The sequence below is a fragment of the Meriones unguiculatus genome, chromosome X, assembly GCF_030254825.1.
Source record: "Meriones unguiculatus strain TT.TT164.6M chromosome X, Bangor_MerUng_6.1, whole genome shotgun sequence".
Lineage (NCBI taxonomy): Eukaryota > Metazoa > Chordata > Mammalia > Rodentia > Muridae > Meriones > Meriones unguiculatus.
Window position 1 is genome coordinate 149069816 of NC_083369.1, and position 14765 is coordinate 149084580.

At 45.0% G+C, this 14765-nt stretch overlaps 2 protein-coding genes across 2 annotated transcripts; both read left to right on the plus strand.

Annotated features, from left to right (window-relative positions):
* Window positions 1–5031: 5031 nt before the first annotated feature.
* On the plus strand, window positions 5032–5940 carry LOC132650115 (mortality factor 4-like protein 2). The gene has a single exon (XM_060375440.1). The coding sequence runs from the start codon at window positions 5032–5034 to the stop codon at window positions 5938–5940; it is 909 nt and encodes a 302-aa protein (XP_060231423.1).
* Window positions 5941–12628: 6688 nt separating this feature from the next.
* Window positions 12629–13540, plus strand: LOC132649971 (mortality factor 4-like protein 2). Its single transcript, XM_060374745.1, has one exon. The coding sequence runs from the start codon at window positions 12629–12631 to the stop codon at window positions 13538–13540; it is 912 nt and encodes a 303-aa protein (XP_060230728.1).
* The last annotated feature ends 1225 nt before the right edge of the window (window positions 13541–14765 follow it).

Below are 14765 nucleotides of genomic sequence, written 5' to 3' on the forward strand. Positions count from 1 at the left end.
CACTGACCTGCTGTGCTCGGTTTGTAGACCAGGCTGGACCTGAACGCACAGAGATCCAACTGTCACTTCCTGCCAGAGTGCTGGGATTAGAGGCATGCACCACCATGCTTGGGATCTCCAAGTTAATTTAATCATCCCCCTTTTGTCAAATTGGTGAGCAGGAACCCAATCAGAGAATTGGACAATCTCCATTGTGGAGTTAGTAACAAGACCCGGGAATAGGAAGAATTATAAATATCCTCTATGGAAACAAACAAACAAACAAACCAAAACCAATATCAACAACAACAACAACAACAACAAACACCCCTCTGGTCTTTATTATTTTAGAGATGAGGTCTGATTATGCAGTCCTTGTTGGCATGTAATTCACTGTTTAGACCTCAGACTTAGAGATTGGCTTTCCTCTTCCCCTCAAGAGATTGGAGGTGTGTACTACTAAGCTCTGCCCAGGAAGAACACGGTAAAAAAATAAATAAAAAAATATGTTTATATGTACATGTGTGCCTGTGGGCATATATGCCTCGTGTGTGTTGGTATATATGATGGCCAGAAAAGGGTGTTGAATCCCATGAAACTGGAATTTCAGGTTGCTGAGAGCTGCTCAGCTGTGGGAGTTGAGAACCGGCCCCAAGTTGTCTGCAAGGACAGCAAGTGCTCATTTCCACTGAATCACCTCCTGATGGGATTTCCATTCAAGACAAGAGTGTTAGAAGCTTCAGGCTCAGCGGCCTGAGAGTAGCTTTTGGATGATTTCTCTTGAGTAGCTTGGCTTACTCCACGAGCTTCTTAAATCTGCCTCTTGTTCATCCTCATCTTATAGAGATAGAGAGAGCAAGCAAGCCTCCGAGAAGCTTAAGCTCAATGTTCTCAGCGTTTGTCCGGATATTTTGGTGTTGGGCCAGGTGCTGTGATGCCCTTGGTATCCTAATCGTGAGGCCAAGCCCAGGGTTAGGGGCCTACTAGGGAGAAGAAGGGATAGCCATATTCAGGGAACTCTAGTTTTCCTTGGAGTCAAGTCCTGATATCCTAGGGCAAAAGATAAGTATCTTCGGAATTTAAGGGATGCTCTGGTGCTTGGTGCAAAATGGGGCCACTATGTGCTGAGATTTGGGCCGCAGGCAGATTTAAATCTATGCAAAATCAACGTGGGGAATAGGAAGGAAAAAGTTAAGACATAGGCCAGAAGGCTGTGCCTCTGGACTGGGGAGAGGCACTGTTGGGCGGTGCTTAGAAAACCCTCCTTAATCCTGGAGCAAGAAGAGGTGAGGACCTTATCAGCACCAAGTCCTAAGTCTGTGTGACCTTGGTTCAGCCACACTTCTGCGGCTCAGTGTCCTCACCAGAGAACTTGTGTCGACCCCAAGCACAGAGGCTGGCAAGAAATCAAATACCATACCGTTGACATTTCCAAAGTGTGAGCGAGAGGACAAGTGCTGCCAGCTCAAAACAGAAAGGGTTGCTCGGGTGAGAATCCCAAGGTGGGATGCTCAAGTTTGCCATGATGCTAGGAGCAAAAGCTTCAGCATGGGGCAAAGCTGGGAATGGTTCGCATGTGCCAAGTGTTTCGTCACAGTCACCTGCACCAAGCATTCTGGACAGGTGCTGGAAGAGCACGCGCTGCCTGACTGGAAAGCTGACGAATCGGCGGGAAGAATTCTTTTGTTCTTCTGGAGGAGAGGCTGCTGATTGGACAAGACCTCAGTCAGGGGCGGGCTCTTTGCTGTCCTTGGTTACTAGGATGCCAGACCCCTACCCCTTCTGCTGGCTGCCCTCTCGGTGCTGATCCGTACCCAGTGGGCAGCGCAAGGAGCTGCACCAACTGGTCAGTGTAGGGCTGCTTCTGCTGTGGGGCTCAGCCACCTGGGCAGCCCGCCAGGGCGGCGGGCCAAAATCTGGAGGTGCCGGGGGCCAAAGTTCCCGTTGGGTGCCTTGGTCACCCGCTGCCCCGGGCGGGCCAGTGAATGACAGGAGTCATGTTTTGGTGGAGGAGGGGGGGGGGGCTGCATAGGGCAGGGTCAGGACTCTGGCGGAGCATCCCTGGAAGAACATGCCAGCTGCCTGGTTGGCCGTGAGCAGAGTCTTTTGATGCTGGCAGGGAGGCTGGGAGGGCAGCCCGGGGGGTGGTTGGAGAGCCCTGTGCCCTAGGCCTGGCCAGTGGGGGTAGCAGTGAACCTGCCTTTCAGTCCGGAGCCCTGGGTGCCTCAGAAGCGGAGTGCTGAGATGTGCTCACCACCTGCTTGTTCTCCCAGCCTAAACCTTCCTCCAAATCAGTCATAGGCCTAATTCGTTCTCACACACCACAGCGTTGTGAGTCATTTTTGCTGGAAGCCTGAGACTAAGGTTTGAGGAAACAGGCCTACAAAGCTTTCTGAGCCAAGCAAGGTGGTATTCAGGGCCCTGTGTTATTGGTAGGGCGATAATCCTCCTCCTGTCTCTTTCCATCGAGACCCCTCTCTGAGCCTTCTGTGCTCTTCTGGACTCACTGTTTACTGCTTCTCGAAAAACCTAGCCAAATGTCCACCATGGCTACAGTTTATGTATATCGTTATTGCTTTATTTGTCTCTTTATTATGTATGTATATATTTATTTATTTATCTATCTATCTATCTATCTATTTATTTATTTATTTATTTATTTTGAGGTGTGAGTTCTGCCATGTTCGACCACCATTTCTGGAGTGTTTGCTTTTGGAGGATAAGGGTGGTGACGATTTCTTTCATACCCTATGGCGACAGTCTGTTAAGAGATTGACGTAGGAGTGTGTTAGGACTATTAAAAAAGGTTTTTATTGTGAATAGTCTTGACCTATCCCATTAACTTTTAATAGTACTGCACCTGGGTATGGGATCTCATGCACTCTACCGAGGCAGGAGGACTGCCATGGGTTGCCAGTCCAGCCAGAGCTACATAGCTAGACTGTGTCTTGAAAGCAAGCAATGCTAATAGCCATTGATGCTTGGAGGAAACAGTCTGTCAGCACTGTTTCTCATGTTGCAGATGGGGCTGGCAATCCCCCAGACAGGATGCTGCTCCAGAAAGGGTCCTGGTTGCTCTAAACCATAGTTTTTCCCACGGGCCCTTAGCTTCTCCCCACAGGTGTCTCGTTTTCTGTTGCCATCTGAAACCTACAAGAGAGATTAAGGAGGTCGAGCAAGGCAGCACTCTTCATTTCCGTTAGAATCATGTTGCCTGTGAATGTTTAATTTTGAGGGAAACCCGCACCCTGCTCTGGAGATAGATACCTTTTAGAGGCTGGGGCTGAATGCAGTCCGATGGGGCAGCACGTTGTTGCTCTTTACCAGTGCTACACTGGTGAGGAGAGGGAAACTGAGTAGTAGTGTTCCTTTTTTCATTGCCCTTCCACTGGGCCATTTTTTAAAATGACGAATACAGTTTTAGCCTTGATGAAATCATTGTAGGTGTCCTTATTCAAGGAGTAGGTAATAAAATATCAGTGTCCCAAATTGTTCCAGGTCAAAGGAATCATTGCTTTTCTTTAATTTTCTTTTCTTTTGTTTTCTTTTCTTTTCTTTTCTTTTCTTCTTTTCTTTTCTTTTATTTTCTTTTCTTTTCTCTTCTCTTCTTTTCTTGTCATTTCTTTATTTTCTTTTTCTTGTTTGGAAATTTAGTCATCTACTGGCTTAAATATTTGCTGTAACTGCTAAAGGAAATTAGACTCTTACCCTCTTTGGAGTATTGAATCTCTTAGTGCTGTAGATGACTCAAATTGTCAGCATTGACTAATGCACACAATCTTAGGGAGTCTCTCCTTGATCTAACCTGTGTTAGGACAGGTGAGCCAGGAAAATCTCAAAGCAAGAGAATTTCATTATCCATGTTTCATGCTTTTGCTAACTCATGAATAATTATGAATAGAATATGATGCTTGATTCAATATTTCCCGAATACCAGAATATCATTATTGTGCTGGGCATTTTAACTGCTACCACATAAAGAACATTACTATAGTAGTAGGTCTTTTGTCTTTGTCTTTGCATAATTCATTTGTAAGCCTCAGCACCTATTCAGCACTCTAGGTATTATTGAGATGGCATTCCTTCTGCATCCCAGGCTCAAGAGTTTTTGTCTCCTCAGACTGCTTGGATTTATGTGTTCAAATGGCTCCCCATGCCATTTCTTTCGAAGTCTCTTTCGCTGTCTCTCTGTCTCTGACTCTGTCTCTGTTTCTCTCTCTCTCTCTCTCTCTCTCTCTCTCTCTCTCTCTCTCTCTCTCTCTCTCTCATTCTCCCAGAGTTATCTGGCTGTCCTTGAAATCCCTCTGTAGACAATGCTGGCTTCAAAATCAGAGATCTACCTGTCTTTGCCTCTCAAGTGCTGGGATTCAAGTCATGGTCTGCCTTTGAACCTTTCAACTCTTAATAAAAAGTTGGGATCATAAATGGTAAGGAATTGACACTGGTCAAAAATTTACACAGACAGAGGCAGGCAGATCTCTGTGAGTTTGAGGCCACCCTGGTGTACAAAGCAAAGTCCAGGACAGCCAGGTCTCCAGTACATTCAAAGAGAAAGCATGCCTCAAGGTAAAAGAAAACAGCCCACGGGATTGTAGAATTAGATCTGATGTCCTAACGTGGCATCCAAAAGGTTGTTGCTAGCCTCAGCCCAACTCTTCAGGTTTTATCCTTCAAACTCAGCAACAGAATAGCTTGCTCAGCATTCCGTATGCATTTTGCTCCCTGGTTTTTCTCACTAGCTGAATCACATGACGTTTCCCTTGTTTAAGGTTGGAGGAGCAGCAGTGATCACACGTCCAGTGCAGCAAAGAACTGCATTCTCCTTTCAGGTCATCATCAGAAAAGCTAACTTTGCTGTACAGTAAAGGATCTGGAGATCTGAACCCGGTTGAAGAACCTGTTAGCATTCCTGCCTGCAGAATAGGGGATTGTATTCCCACTTCGTCTTTCCAGACCATCCTAGGAGAACTGTAAGACTCTGCCTTGGAAATTGCTAGGAATCCTTGGAAGGGAAAGAAAGAAGAGTGTAGTTGGCACTAAAAACAGGGTTGAATGAGTTCCGGAAAGCAGGCTTCTCACACTTGTGGACAACAATCTGCTGAAGAAGACAACTCTAAGAAAGCAATTCGAAGCAACATGCAGAGAAGTCAGATGAGAAGAGCTGCCTCAGGAAAGGAGTCTGCTGTTTCCCTGCCAAAGAGTCTTGAACCAGCCCTTCCAGGAAGATGGGGGGGTCGCTCTGCTGAGAAGGCCCCTTCTGGTTCTGTGCGGAAGACAAGCAAGAGCAAGCAGAAGACTCCTGGCAATGGAGATGGTGGCAGCAGCAGCAAAATGCCCCAGCCCCCACGGAAGAAAAGGGCACGAGCTGTTGCCACTGTGGAGAGTGAGGAGGCGTTGAAGAAGAGAGTGGATGTGGAAGTGGAAGTGAAGATTCCTGAAGAATTAAAACCATGGCTGGTGGAGGACTGGGACTTGGTCACTAGGCAGAAGCAGTTGTTCCAACTCCCTGCTAAAGAGAATGTAGATGCCATTCTTGAGGAGTATGCCAATTGTACGAAGTCACACGGAAAGGGTGATAATAAGGAGTATGCAGTTGATGAAGTTGTGGGGGGGATAAAAAAGTATTTCAATGTGATGCTGGGCACTCAGCTGCTCTACGAGTTTGAAAGGCCCCAGTATGCTGAGATCCTGCTGGCTCACCCTGATGTGCCAGTGTCACACATCTATGGGGCACCACACCTACTGAGATTATTTGTGAGAATCGGCGCAATGTTGGCCTATAAGCCCCTTGGTGAGAAGAGGGCAGTGTTGGCCAATACACCCTTCGATGAGCATAGCCTTCCATTACTGCTGGGCTATTTGCATGATTTCCTTAAGTATCTGGCAAAGAATTCTGCTTCGCTGTTTACTGCCAGTGATTACAAAGTGGCTTCTGCTGAGTATCACCTCAAAGCCCTGTGAAGGTCTACTGACCAATCGTTAGTGTCTGATGCCTGTAAACTCTTTTGTTTAGTCCTTTCAATGTAGAATTGACGTTCTTTAAAACTGTCAGTGGAAAACAGGGCCAATGTTAAGTTTGTTTCCTGTTCTCTTGTAAGAAGAAATAAAAAGACTACCTCCTGACTGCTTTCCTCATTTTAAACTTGCTACCAGTGTATGCAGTAATAAGAGAAAGAAGAAATTTAGAAGAACATTTTATTGCCTAGTTGACAATATTGCTTTAATACTGGCGGTTCTATCCCATTTCACACTACACCATTTTCGAACATGTGTTAATGCTACATGGTGAGATGCCCTGGTTCCTAGTGCCAAAGGTTCAACTTAAATGTATATATGTCAAAACCCATGAATTTGTGCTCCTCTTTTTTTTTTTTATAGTTTTAGACGGAAACCGACCATCCACTTCAAATCCACATTTATTGATCCTTCGGCATTAATTCTATCATTGCTCAAAGTTTTGAAAGATGGAGATTTTTTTATCAGGTTTCTGTATTTGAATCTGATGTATTTTCTACCTTGACAGAAGCAGTGCGTTATTCTGTAGACACAGTTTTCTCAAAAGTTGATATATTAGAAATGTACTTTAGGCCTTAAATGAAATTGTTTCTAAGTTTCAGGCAATAAATGAATAAATTAATAAACATGAATGAAGAATCATTCCCTCTACCTCCATTACTTATCTCCACAGTCCAGTCCAAATTTTCCCCAGCTTTTCAAAACATCTTGCAAACATTTAGGTTTCTGGTGAATACTCCAGTCTCTTTGCACCACAAAAGTATTATAGCCCTTAAGCAACCAAACAGATTGTTTTTTCTGCGTTTTTGTTTTGGTTTGTTTTGTTTTTTTTCCGGTTGTGTGTGTGTGTGTGTGTGTGTGTGTGTGTGTGTGTGTGTGTGCATTCTGTACATGCACATATAAACCCATGTCACAGAGTGTGCTGGAGTCAGGGAACAACTTCCTCCCTCCTCCTTGTATTTTTTTTTATTTTTGAAAGATTTATTTCTCTATTATGTATTCATTATTCTGAATACATGTACACCTGTACACCCGTAGAGGGCAGCTGCACACCAGAAGATCTCATTCTCGAGGGTCATGAGCCCCCATGTGGTTGCTGGGGTTTGAACTAAGGAACTTAACCTCTGAGTCCTGTCTGCATTGGTTATAGGGATTCACCTTTGTAGTTATGTTAGTGTGGCAAGCATGCTTATTCCATGAGCCATTTTCCCTGCCCTGTTTTGTTTTTGACACTGTTACTGGGCAGCCTAGGAAGCTCACCAACTTGTTTTGTAATCCAGGTAGACATCAAACTCTTGATCTTGTTTTCTTCATTCACTTACGTGTTAGGATTTTAAATGTTGACAACCACAATCAGTTTGGTATTTGCCTTATTTGTATGTTTATTTATTCAGTGTAATATATATGGATGTTTTCCTGAATGTATGTCTGTCCACCACATGCAAGTCTGGCAACCACAGAGGTAGGAAGATGGTGTTAACTTCAATGGAACTTTAGATACAGTTGCAAGCCAGTGAATGCTGGGACTTCCTCCTTGGGCCTCTGGAAGGGTATTAAGCACAGAGCACTCTCTAGACCAATATTGGCTTCTTTGTTTCTTTGTTTCTTTGCTTTTCTCCATGTAGCACTGACCTGCTGTGCTCGGTTTGTAGACCAGGCTGGACCTGAACGCACAGAGATCCAACTGTCACTTCCTGCCAGAGTGCTGGGATTAGAGGCATGCACCACCATGCTTGGGATCTCCAAGTTAATTTAATCATCCCCCTTTTGTCAAATTGGTGAGCAGGAACCCAATCAGAGAATTGGACAATCTCCATTGTGGAGTTAGTAACAAGACCCGGGACTAGGAAGAATTATAAATATCCTCTATGGAAACAAACAAACAAACAAACCAAAACCAATATCAACAACAACAACAACAACAACAACAAACACCCCTCTGGTCTTTATTATTTTAGAGATGAGGTCTGATTATGCAGTCCTTGTTGGCATGTAATTCACTGTTTAGACCTCAGACTTAGAGATTGGCTTTCCTCTTCCCCTCAAGAGATTGGAGGTGTGTACTACTAAGCTCTGCCCAGGAAGAACACGGTAAAAAAATAAATAAAAAAAATATGTTTATATGTACATGTGTGCCTGTGGGCATATATGCCTCGTGTTTGTTGGTATATATGATGGCCAGAAAAGGGTGTTGAATCCCATGAAACTGGAATTTCATGTGGCTGAGAGCTGCTCAGCTGTGGGAGTTGAGAACCGGCCCCAAGTTGTCTGCAAGGACAGCAAGTGCTCATTTCCACTGAATCACCTCCTGATGGGATTTCCATTCAAGACAAGAGTGTTAGAAGCTTCAGGCTCAGCGGCCTGAGAGTAGCTTATGGATGATTTCTCTTGAGTAGCTTGGCTTACTCCACGAGCTTCTTAAATCTGCCTCTTGTTCATCCTCATCTTATAGAGATAGAGAGAGCAAGCAAGCCTCCGAGAAGCTTAAGCTCAATGTTCTCAGGGTTTGTCCGGATATTTTGGTGTTGGGCCAGGTGCTGTGATGCCCTTGGTATCCTAATCGTGAGGCCAAGCCCAGGGTTAGGGGCCTACTAGGGAGAAGAAGGGATAGCCATATTCAGGGAACTCTAGTTTTCCTTGGAGTCAAGTCCTGATATCCTAGGGCAAAAGATAAGTATCTTCGGAATTTAAGGGATGCTCTGGTGCTTGGTGCAAAATGGGGCCACTATGTGCTGAGATTTGGGCCGCAGGCAGATTTAAATCTATGCAAAATCAACGTGGGGAATAGGAAGGAAAAAGTTAAGACATAGGCCAGAAGGCTGTGCCTCTGGACTGGGGAGAGGCACTGTTGGGCGGTGCTTAGAAAACCCTCCTTAATCCTGGAGCAAGAAGAGGTGAGGACCTTATCAGCACCAAGTCCTAAGTCTGTGTGACCTTGGTTCAGCCACACTTCTGCGGCTCAGTGTCCTCACCAGAGAACTTGTGTCGACCCCAAGCACAGAGGCTGGCAAGAAATCAAATACCATACCGTTGACATTTCCAAAGTGTGAGCGAGAGGACAAGTGCTGCCAGCTCAAAACAAAGGGTTGCTCGGGTGAGAATCCCAAGGTGGGATGCTCAAGTTTGCCATAATGCTAGGAGCAAAAGCTCCAGCATGGGGTAAAGCTGGGAATGGTGCGCATGTGCCAAGTGTTTCATCACAGTCACCTACCCCAAGCATTCTGGACAGGTGCTGGAAGAGCACGCGCTGCCTGACTGGAAAGCTGACGAATCGGCGGGAAGAATTCTTTTGTTCTTCTGGAGGAGAGGCTGCTGATTGGACAAGACCTCAGTCAGGGGCGGGCTCTTTGCTGTCCTTGGTTACTAGGATGCCCGACCCCTACCCCTTCGGCTGGCTGCCCTCTCGGTGCTGATCCGTACCCAGTGGGCAGCGCAAGGAGCTGCACCAACTGGTCAGTGTAGGGCTGCTTCTGCTGTGGGGCTCAGCCACCTGGGCAGCCCGCCAGGGCGGCGGGCCAAAATCTGGAGGTGCCGGGGGCCAAAGTTCCCGTTGGGTGCCTTGGTCACCCGCTGCCCCGGGCGGGCCAGTGAATGACAGGAGTCATGTTTTGGTGGAGGAGGGGGGGGGGCTGCATAGGGCAGGGTCAGGACTCTGGCGGAGCATCCCTGGAAGAACATGCCAGCTGCCTGGTTGGCCGTGAGCAGAGTCTTTTGATGCTGGCAGGGAGGCTGGGAGGGCAGCCCGGGGGGTGGTTGGAGAGCCCTGTGCCCTAGGCCTGGCCAGTGGGGTAGCAGTGAACCTGCCTTTCAGTCCGGAGCCCTGGGTGCCTCAGAAGCGGAGTGCTGAGATGTGCTCACCACCTGCTTGTTCTCCCAGCCTAAACCTTCCTCCAAATCAGTCATAGGCCTAATTCGTTCTCACACACCACAGCGTTGTGAGTCATTTTTGCTGGAAGCCTGAGACTAAGGTTTGAGGAAACAGGCCTACAAAGCTTTCTGAGCCAAGCAAGGTGGTATTCAGGGCCCTGTGTTATTGGTAGGGCGATAATCCTCCTCCTGTCTCTTTCCATCGAGACCCCTCTCTGAGCCTTCTGTGCTCTTCTGGACTCACTGTTTACTGCTTCTCGAAAAACCTAGCCAAATGTCCACCATGGCTACTGTTTATGTATATCGTTATTGCTTTATTTGTCTCTTTATTATGTATGTATATATTTATTTATCTATCTATCTATCTATCTATCTATTTATTTATTTATTTTGAGGTGTGAGTTCTGCCATGTTCGACCACCATTTCTGGAGCGTTTGCTTTTGGAGGATAAGGGTGGTGACGATTTCTTTCATACCCTATGGCGACAGTCTGTTAAGAGATTGACGTAGGAGTGTGTTAGGACTATTAAAAAAGGTTTTTATTGTGAATAGTCTTGACCTATCCCATTAACTTTTAATAGTACTGCACCTGAGTATGGGATCTCATGCACTCTACCGAGGCAGGAGGACTGCCATGGGTTGCCAGACGAGCCAGAGCTACATAGCTAGACTGTGTCTTGAAAGCAAGCAATGCTAAAAGCCATTGATGCTTGGAGGAAACAGTCTGTCAGCACTGTTTCTCATGTTGCAGATGGGGCTGGCAATCCCCCAGACAGGATGCTGCTCCAGAAAGGGTCCTGGTTGCTCTAAACCATAGTTTTTCCCACGGGCCCTTAGCTTCTCCCCACAGGTGTCTCGTTTTCTGTTGCCATCTGAAACCTACAAGAGAGATTAAGGAGGTCGAGCAAGGCAGCACTCTTCATTTCCGTTAGAATCATGTTGCCTGTGAATGTTTAATTTTGAGGGAAACCCGCACCCTGCTCTGGAGATAGATACCTTTTAGAGGCTGGGGCTGAATGCAGTCCGATGGGGCAGCAGGTTGTTGCTCTTTGCCAGTGCTACACTGGTGAGGAGAGGGAAACTGAGTAGTAGTGTTCCTTTTTTCATTGCCCTTCCACTGGGCCATTTTTTAAAATGACGAATACAGTTTTAGCCTTGATGAAATCATTGTAGGTGTCCTTGTTCAAGGAGTAGGTAATAAAATATTAGTGTCCCAAATTGTTCCAGGTCAAAGGAATCATTGCTTTTCTTTAATTTTCTTTTCTTTTCTTTTCTTCTTTTCTTTTATTTCTTTTATTTTCTTTTTTCTTCTCTTCTTTTCTTGTCATTTCTTTATTTTCTTTTTCTTGTTTGGAAATTTAGTCATCTACTGGCTTAAATATTTGCTGTAACTGCTAAAGTAAGTTAGACTCCTACCCTCTTTGGAGTATTGAATCTCTTAGTGCTGTAGATGACTCAAATTGTCAGCATTGACTAATGCACACAATCTTAGGGAGTCTCTCCTTGATCTAACCTGTGTTAGGACAGGTGAGCCAGGAAAATCTCAAAGCAAGAGAATTTCATTATCCATGTTTCATGCTTTTGCTAACTCATGAATAATTATGAATAGAATATGATGCTTGATTCAATACTTTCCCGAATACCAGAATATCATTATTGTGCTGGGCATTTTAACTGCTACCACATAAAGAACATTACTATAGTAGTAGGTCTTTTGTCTTTGTCTTTGCATAATTCATTTGTAAGCCTCAGCACCTATTCAGCACTCTAGGTATTATTGAGATGGCATTCCTTCTGCATCCCAGGCTCAAGAGTTTTTGTCTCCTCAGACTACTTGGATTTATGTGTTCAAATGGCTCCCCATGCCATTTTTTTCGAAGTCTCTTTCGCTGTCTCTCTGTCTCTGACTCTGTCTCTGTTTCTCTCTCTCTCTCTCTCTCTCTCTCTCTCTCTCTCTCTCTGTCTCTCTCTCTCTCTCTCTCACTCTCCCAGAGTTATCTGGCTGTCCTTGAAATCCCTCTGTAGACAATGCTGGCTTCAAAATCAGAGATCTACCTGTCTTTGCCTCTCAAGTGCTGGGATTCAAGTCATGGTCTGCCTTTGAACCTTTCAACTCTTAATAAAAAGTTGGGATCATAAATGGTAAGGAATTGACACTGGTCAAAAATTTACACAGACAGAGGCAGGCAGATCTCTGTGAGTTTGAGGCCACCCTGGTGTACAAAGCAAAGTCCAGGACAGCCAGGTCTCCAGTACATTCAAAGAGAAAGCATGCCTCAAGGTAAAAGAAAACAGCCCACGGCATTGTAGAATTAGATCTGATGTCCTAACATGGCATCCAAAAGGTTGTTGCTAGCCTCAGCCCAACTCTTCAGGTTTTATCCTTCAAACTCAGCAACAGAATAGCTTGCTCAGCATTCCATATGCATTTTGCTCCCTGGTTTTTCTCACTAGCTGAATCACATGACGTTTCCCTTGTTTAAGGTTGGAGGAGCAGCAGTGATCACACGTCCAGTGCGGCAAAGAACTGCATTCTCCTTTCAGGTCATCATCAGAAAAGCTAACTTTGCTGTACAGTAAAGGATCTGGAGATCTGAACCCGGTTGAAGAACCTGTTAGCATTCCTGCCTGCAGAATAGGGGGTTGTATTCCCACTTCGTCTTTCCAGACCATCCTAGGAGAACTGTAAGACTCTGCCTTGGAAATTGCTAGGAATCCTTGGAAGGGAAAGAAAGAAGAGTGTAGTTGGCACTAAAAACAGGGTTGAATGAGTTCCGGAAAGCAGGCTTCTCACACTTGTGGACAACAATCTGCTGAAGAAGACAACTCTAAGAAAGCAATTCGAAGCAACATGCAGAGAAGTCAGATGAGAAGAGCTGCCTCAGGAAAGGAGTCTGCTGTTTCCCTGCCAAAGAGTCTTGAACCAGCCCTTCCAGGAAGATGGGGGGGTCGCTCTGCTGAGAAGGCCCCTTCTGGTTCTGTGCGGAAGACAAGCAAGAGCAAGCAGAAGACTCCTGGCAATGGAGATGGTGGCAGCAGCAGCAAAATGCCCCAGCCCCCACGGAAGAAAAGGGCACGAGCTGTTGCCACTGTGGAGAGTGAGGAGGCGTTGAAGAAGAGAGTGGATGTGGAAGTGGAAGTGAAGATTCCTGAAGAATTAAAACCATGGCTGGTGGAGGACTGGGACTTGGTCACTAGGCAGAAGCAGTTGTTCCAACTCCCTGCTAAAGAGAATGTAGATGCCATTCTTGAGGAGTATGCCAATTGTGCGAAGTCACACGGAAGGGCTGATAATAAGGAGTATGCAGTTGATGAAGTTGTGGGGGGGGGGATAAAAAAGTATTTCAATGTGATGCTGGGCACTCAGCTGCTCTACGAGTTTGAAAGGCCCCAGTATGCTGAGATCCTGCTGGCTCACCCTGATGTGCCAGTGTCACACATCTATGGGGCACCACACCTACTGAGATTATTTGTGAGAATCGGCGCAATGTTGGCCTATAAGCCCCTTGGTGAGAAGAGGGCAGTGTTGGCCAATACACCCTTCGATGAGCATAGCCTTCCATTACTGCTGGGCTATTTGCATGATTTCCTTAAGTATCTGGCAAAGAATTCTGCTTCGCTGTTTACTGCCAGTGATTACAAAGTGGCTTCTGCTGAGTATCACCTCAAAGCCCTGTGAAGGTCTACTGACCAATCGTTAGGGTCTGATGCCTGTAAACTCTTTTGTTTAGTCCTTTCAGTGTAGAATTGACGTTCTTTAAAACTGTCAGTGGAAAACAGGGCCAATGTTAAGTTTGTTTCCTGTTCTCTTGTAAGAAGAAATAAAAAGACTACCTCCTGACTGCTTTCCTCATTTTAAACTTGCTACCAGTGTATGCAGTAATAAGAGAAAGAAGAAATTTAGAAGAACATTTTATTGCCTAGTTGACAATATTGCTTTAATACTGGCGGTTCTATCCCATTTCACACTACACCTTTTTCGAACATGTGTTAATGCTACATGGTGAGATGCCCTGGTTCCTAGTGCCAAAGGTTCAACTTAAATGTATATATGTCAAAACCCATGAATTTGTGCTCCTCTTTTTTTTTTTTTTTTTTTTTTTATATACTTTTAGACTGAAACCGACCATCCACTTCAAATCCACATTTATTGATCCTTCGGCATTAATTCTATCATTGCTCAAAGTTTTGAAAGATGGAGATTTTTTATCAGGTTTCTGTATTTGAATCTAATGTATTTTCTAACTTGACAGAAGCAGTGCGTTATTCTGTAGACACAGTTTTCTCAAAAGTTGATATATTAGAAATGTACTTTAGGCCTTAAATGAAATTGTTTCTAAGTTTCAAGGCAATAAATGAATAAATTAATAAACATGAATGAAGAATCATTCCCTCTACCTCCATTACTTATCTCCACAGTCCAGTCCAAATTTTCCCCAGCTTTTCAAAACATCTTGCAAACATTTAGGTTTCTGGTGAATACTCCAGTCTCTTTGCACCGCAAAAGTATTATAGCCCTTAAGCAACCAAACAGATTTTTTTTTTCTGCGTTTTTGTTTTGGTTTGTTTTGTTTTTTTCCGGTTGTGTGTGTGTGTGTGTGTGTGTGTGTGTGTGTGTGTGTGCATTCTGTACATGCACATATAAACCCACGTCACAGAGTGTGCTGGAGTCAGGGAACAACTTCCTCCCTCCTCCTTGTATTTTTTTTATTTTTGAAAGATTTATTTCTCTATTATGTATTCAATATTCTGAATACATGTACACCTGTACACCCGTAGAGGGCAGCTGCACACCAGAAGATCTCATTCTCGAGGGTCATGAGCCCCCATGTGGTTGCTGGGGTTTGAACTAAGGAACTTAACCTCTGAGTCCTGTCTGCATTGGTTATAGGGATCCACCTTTG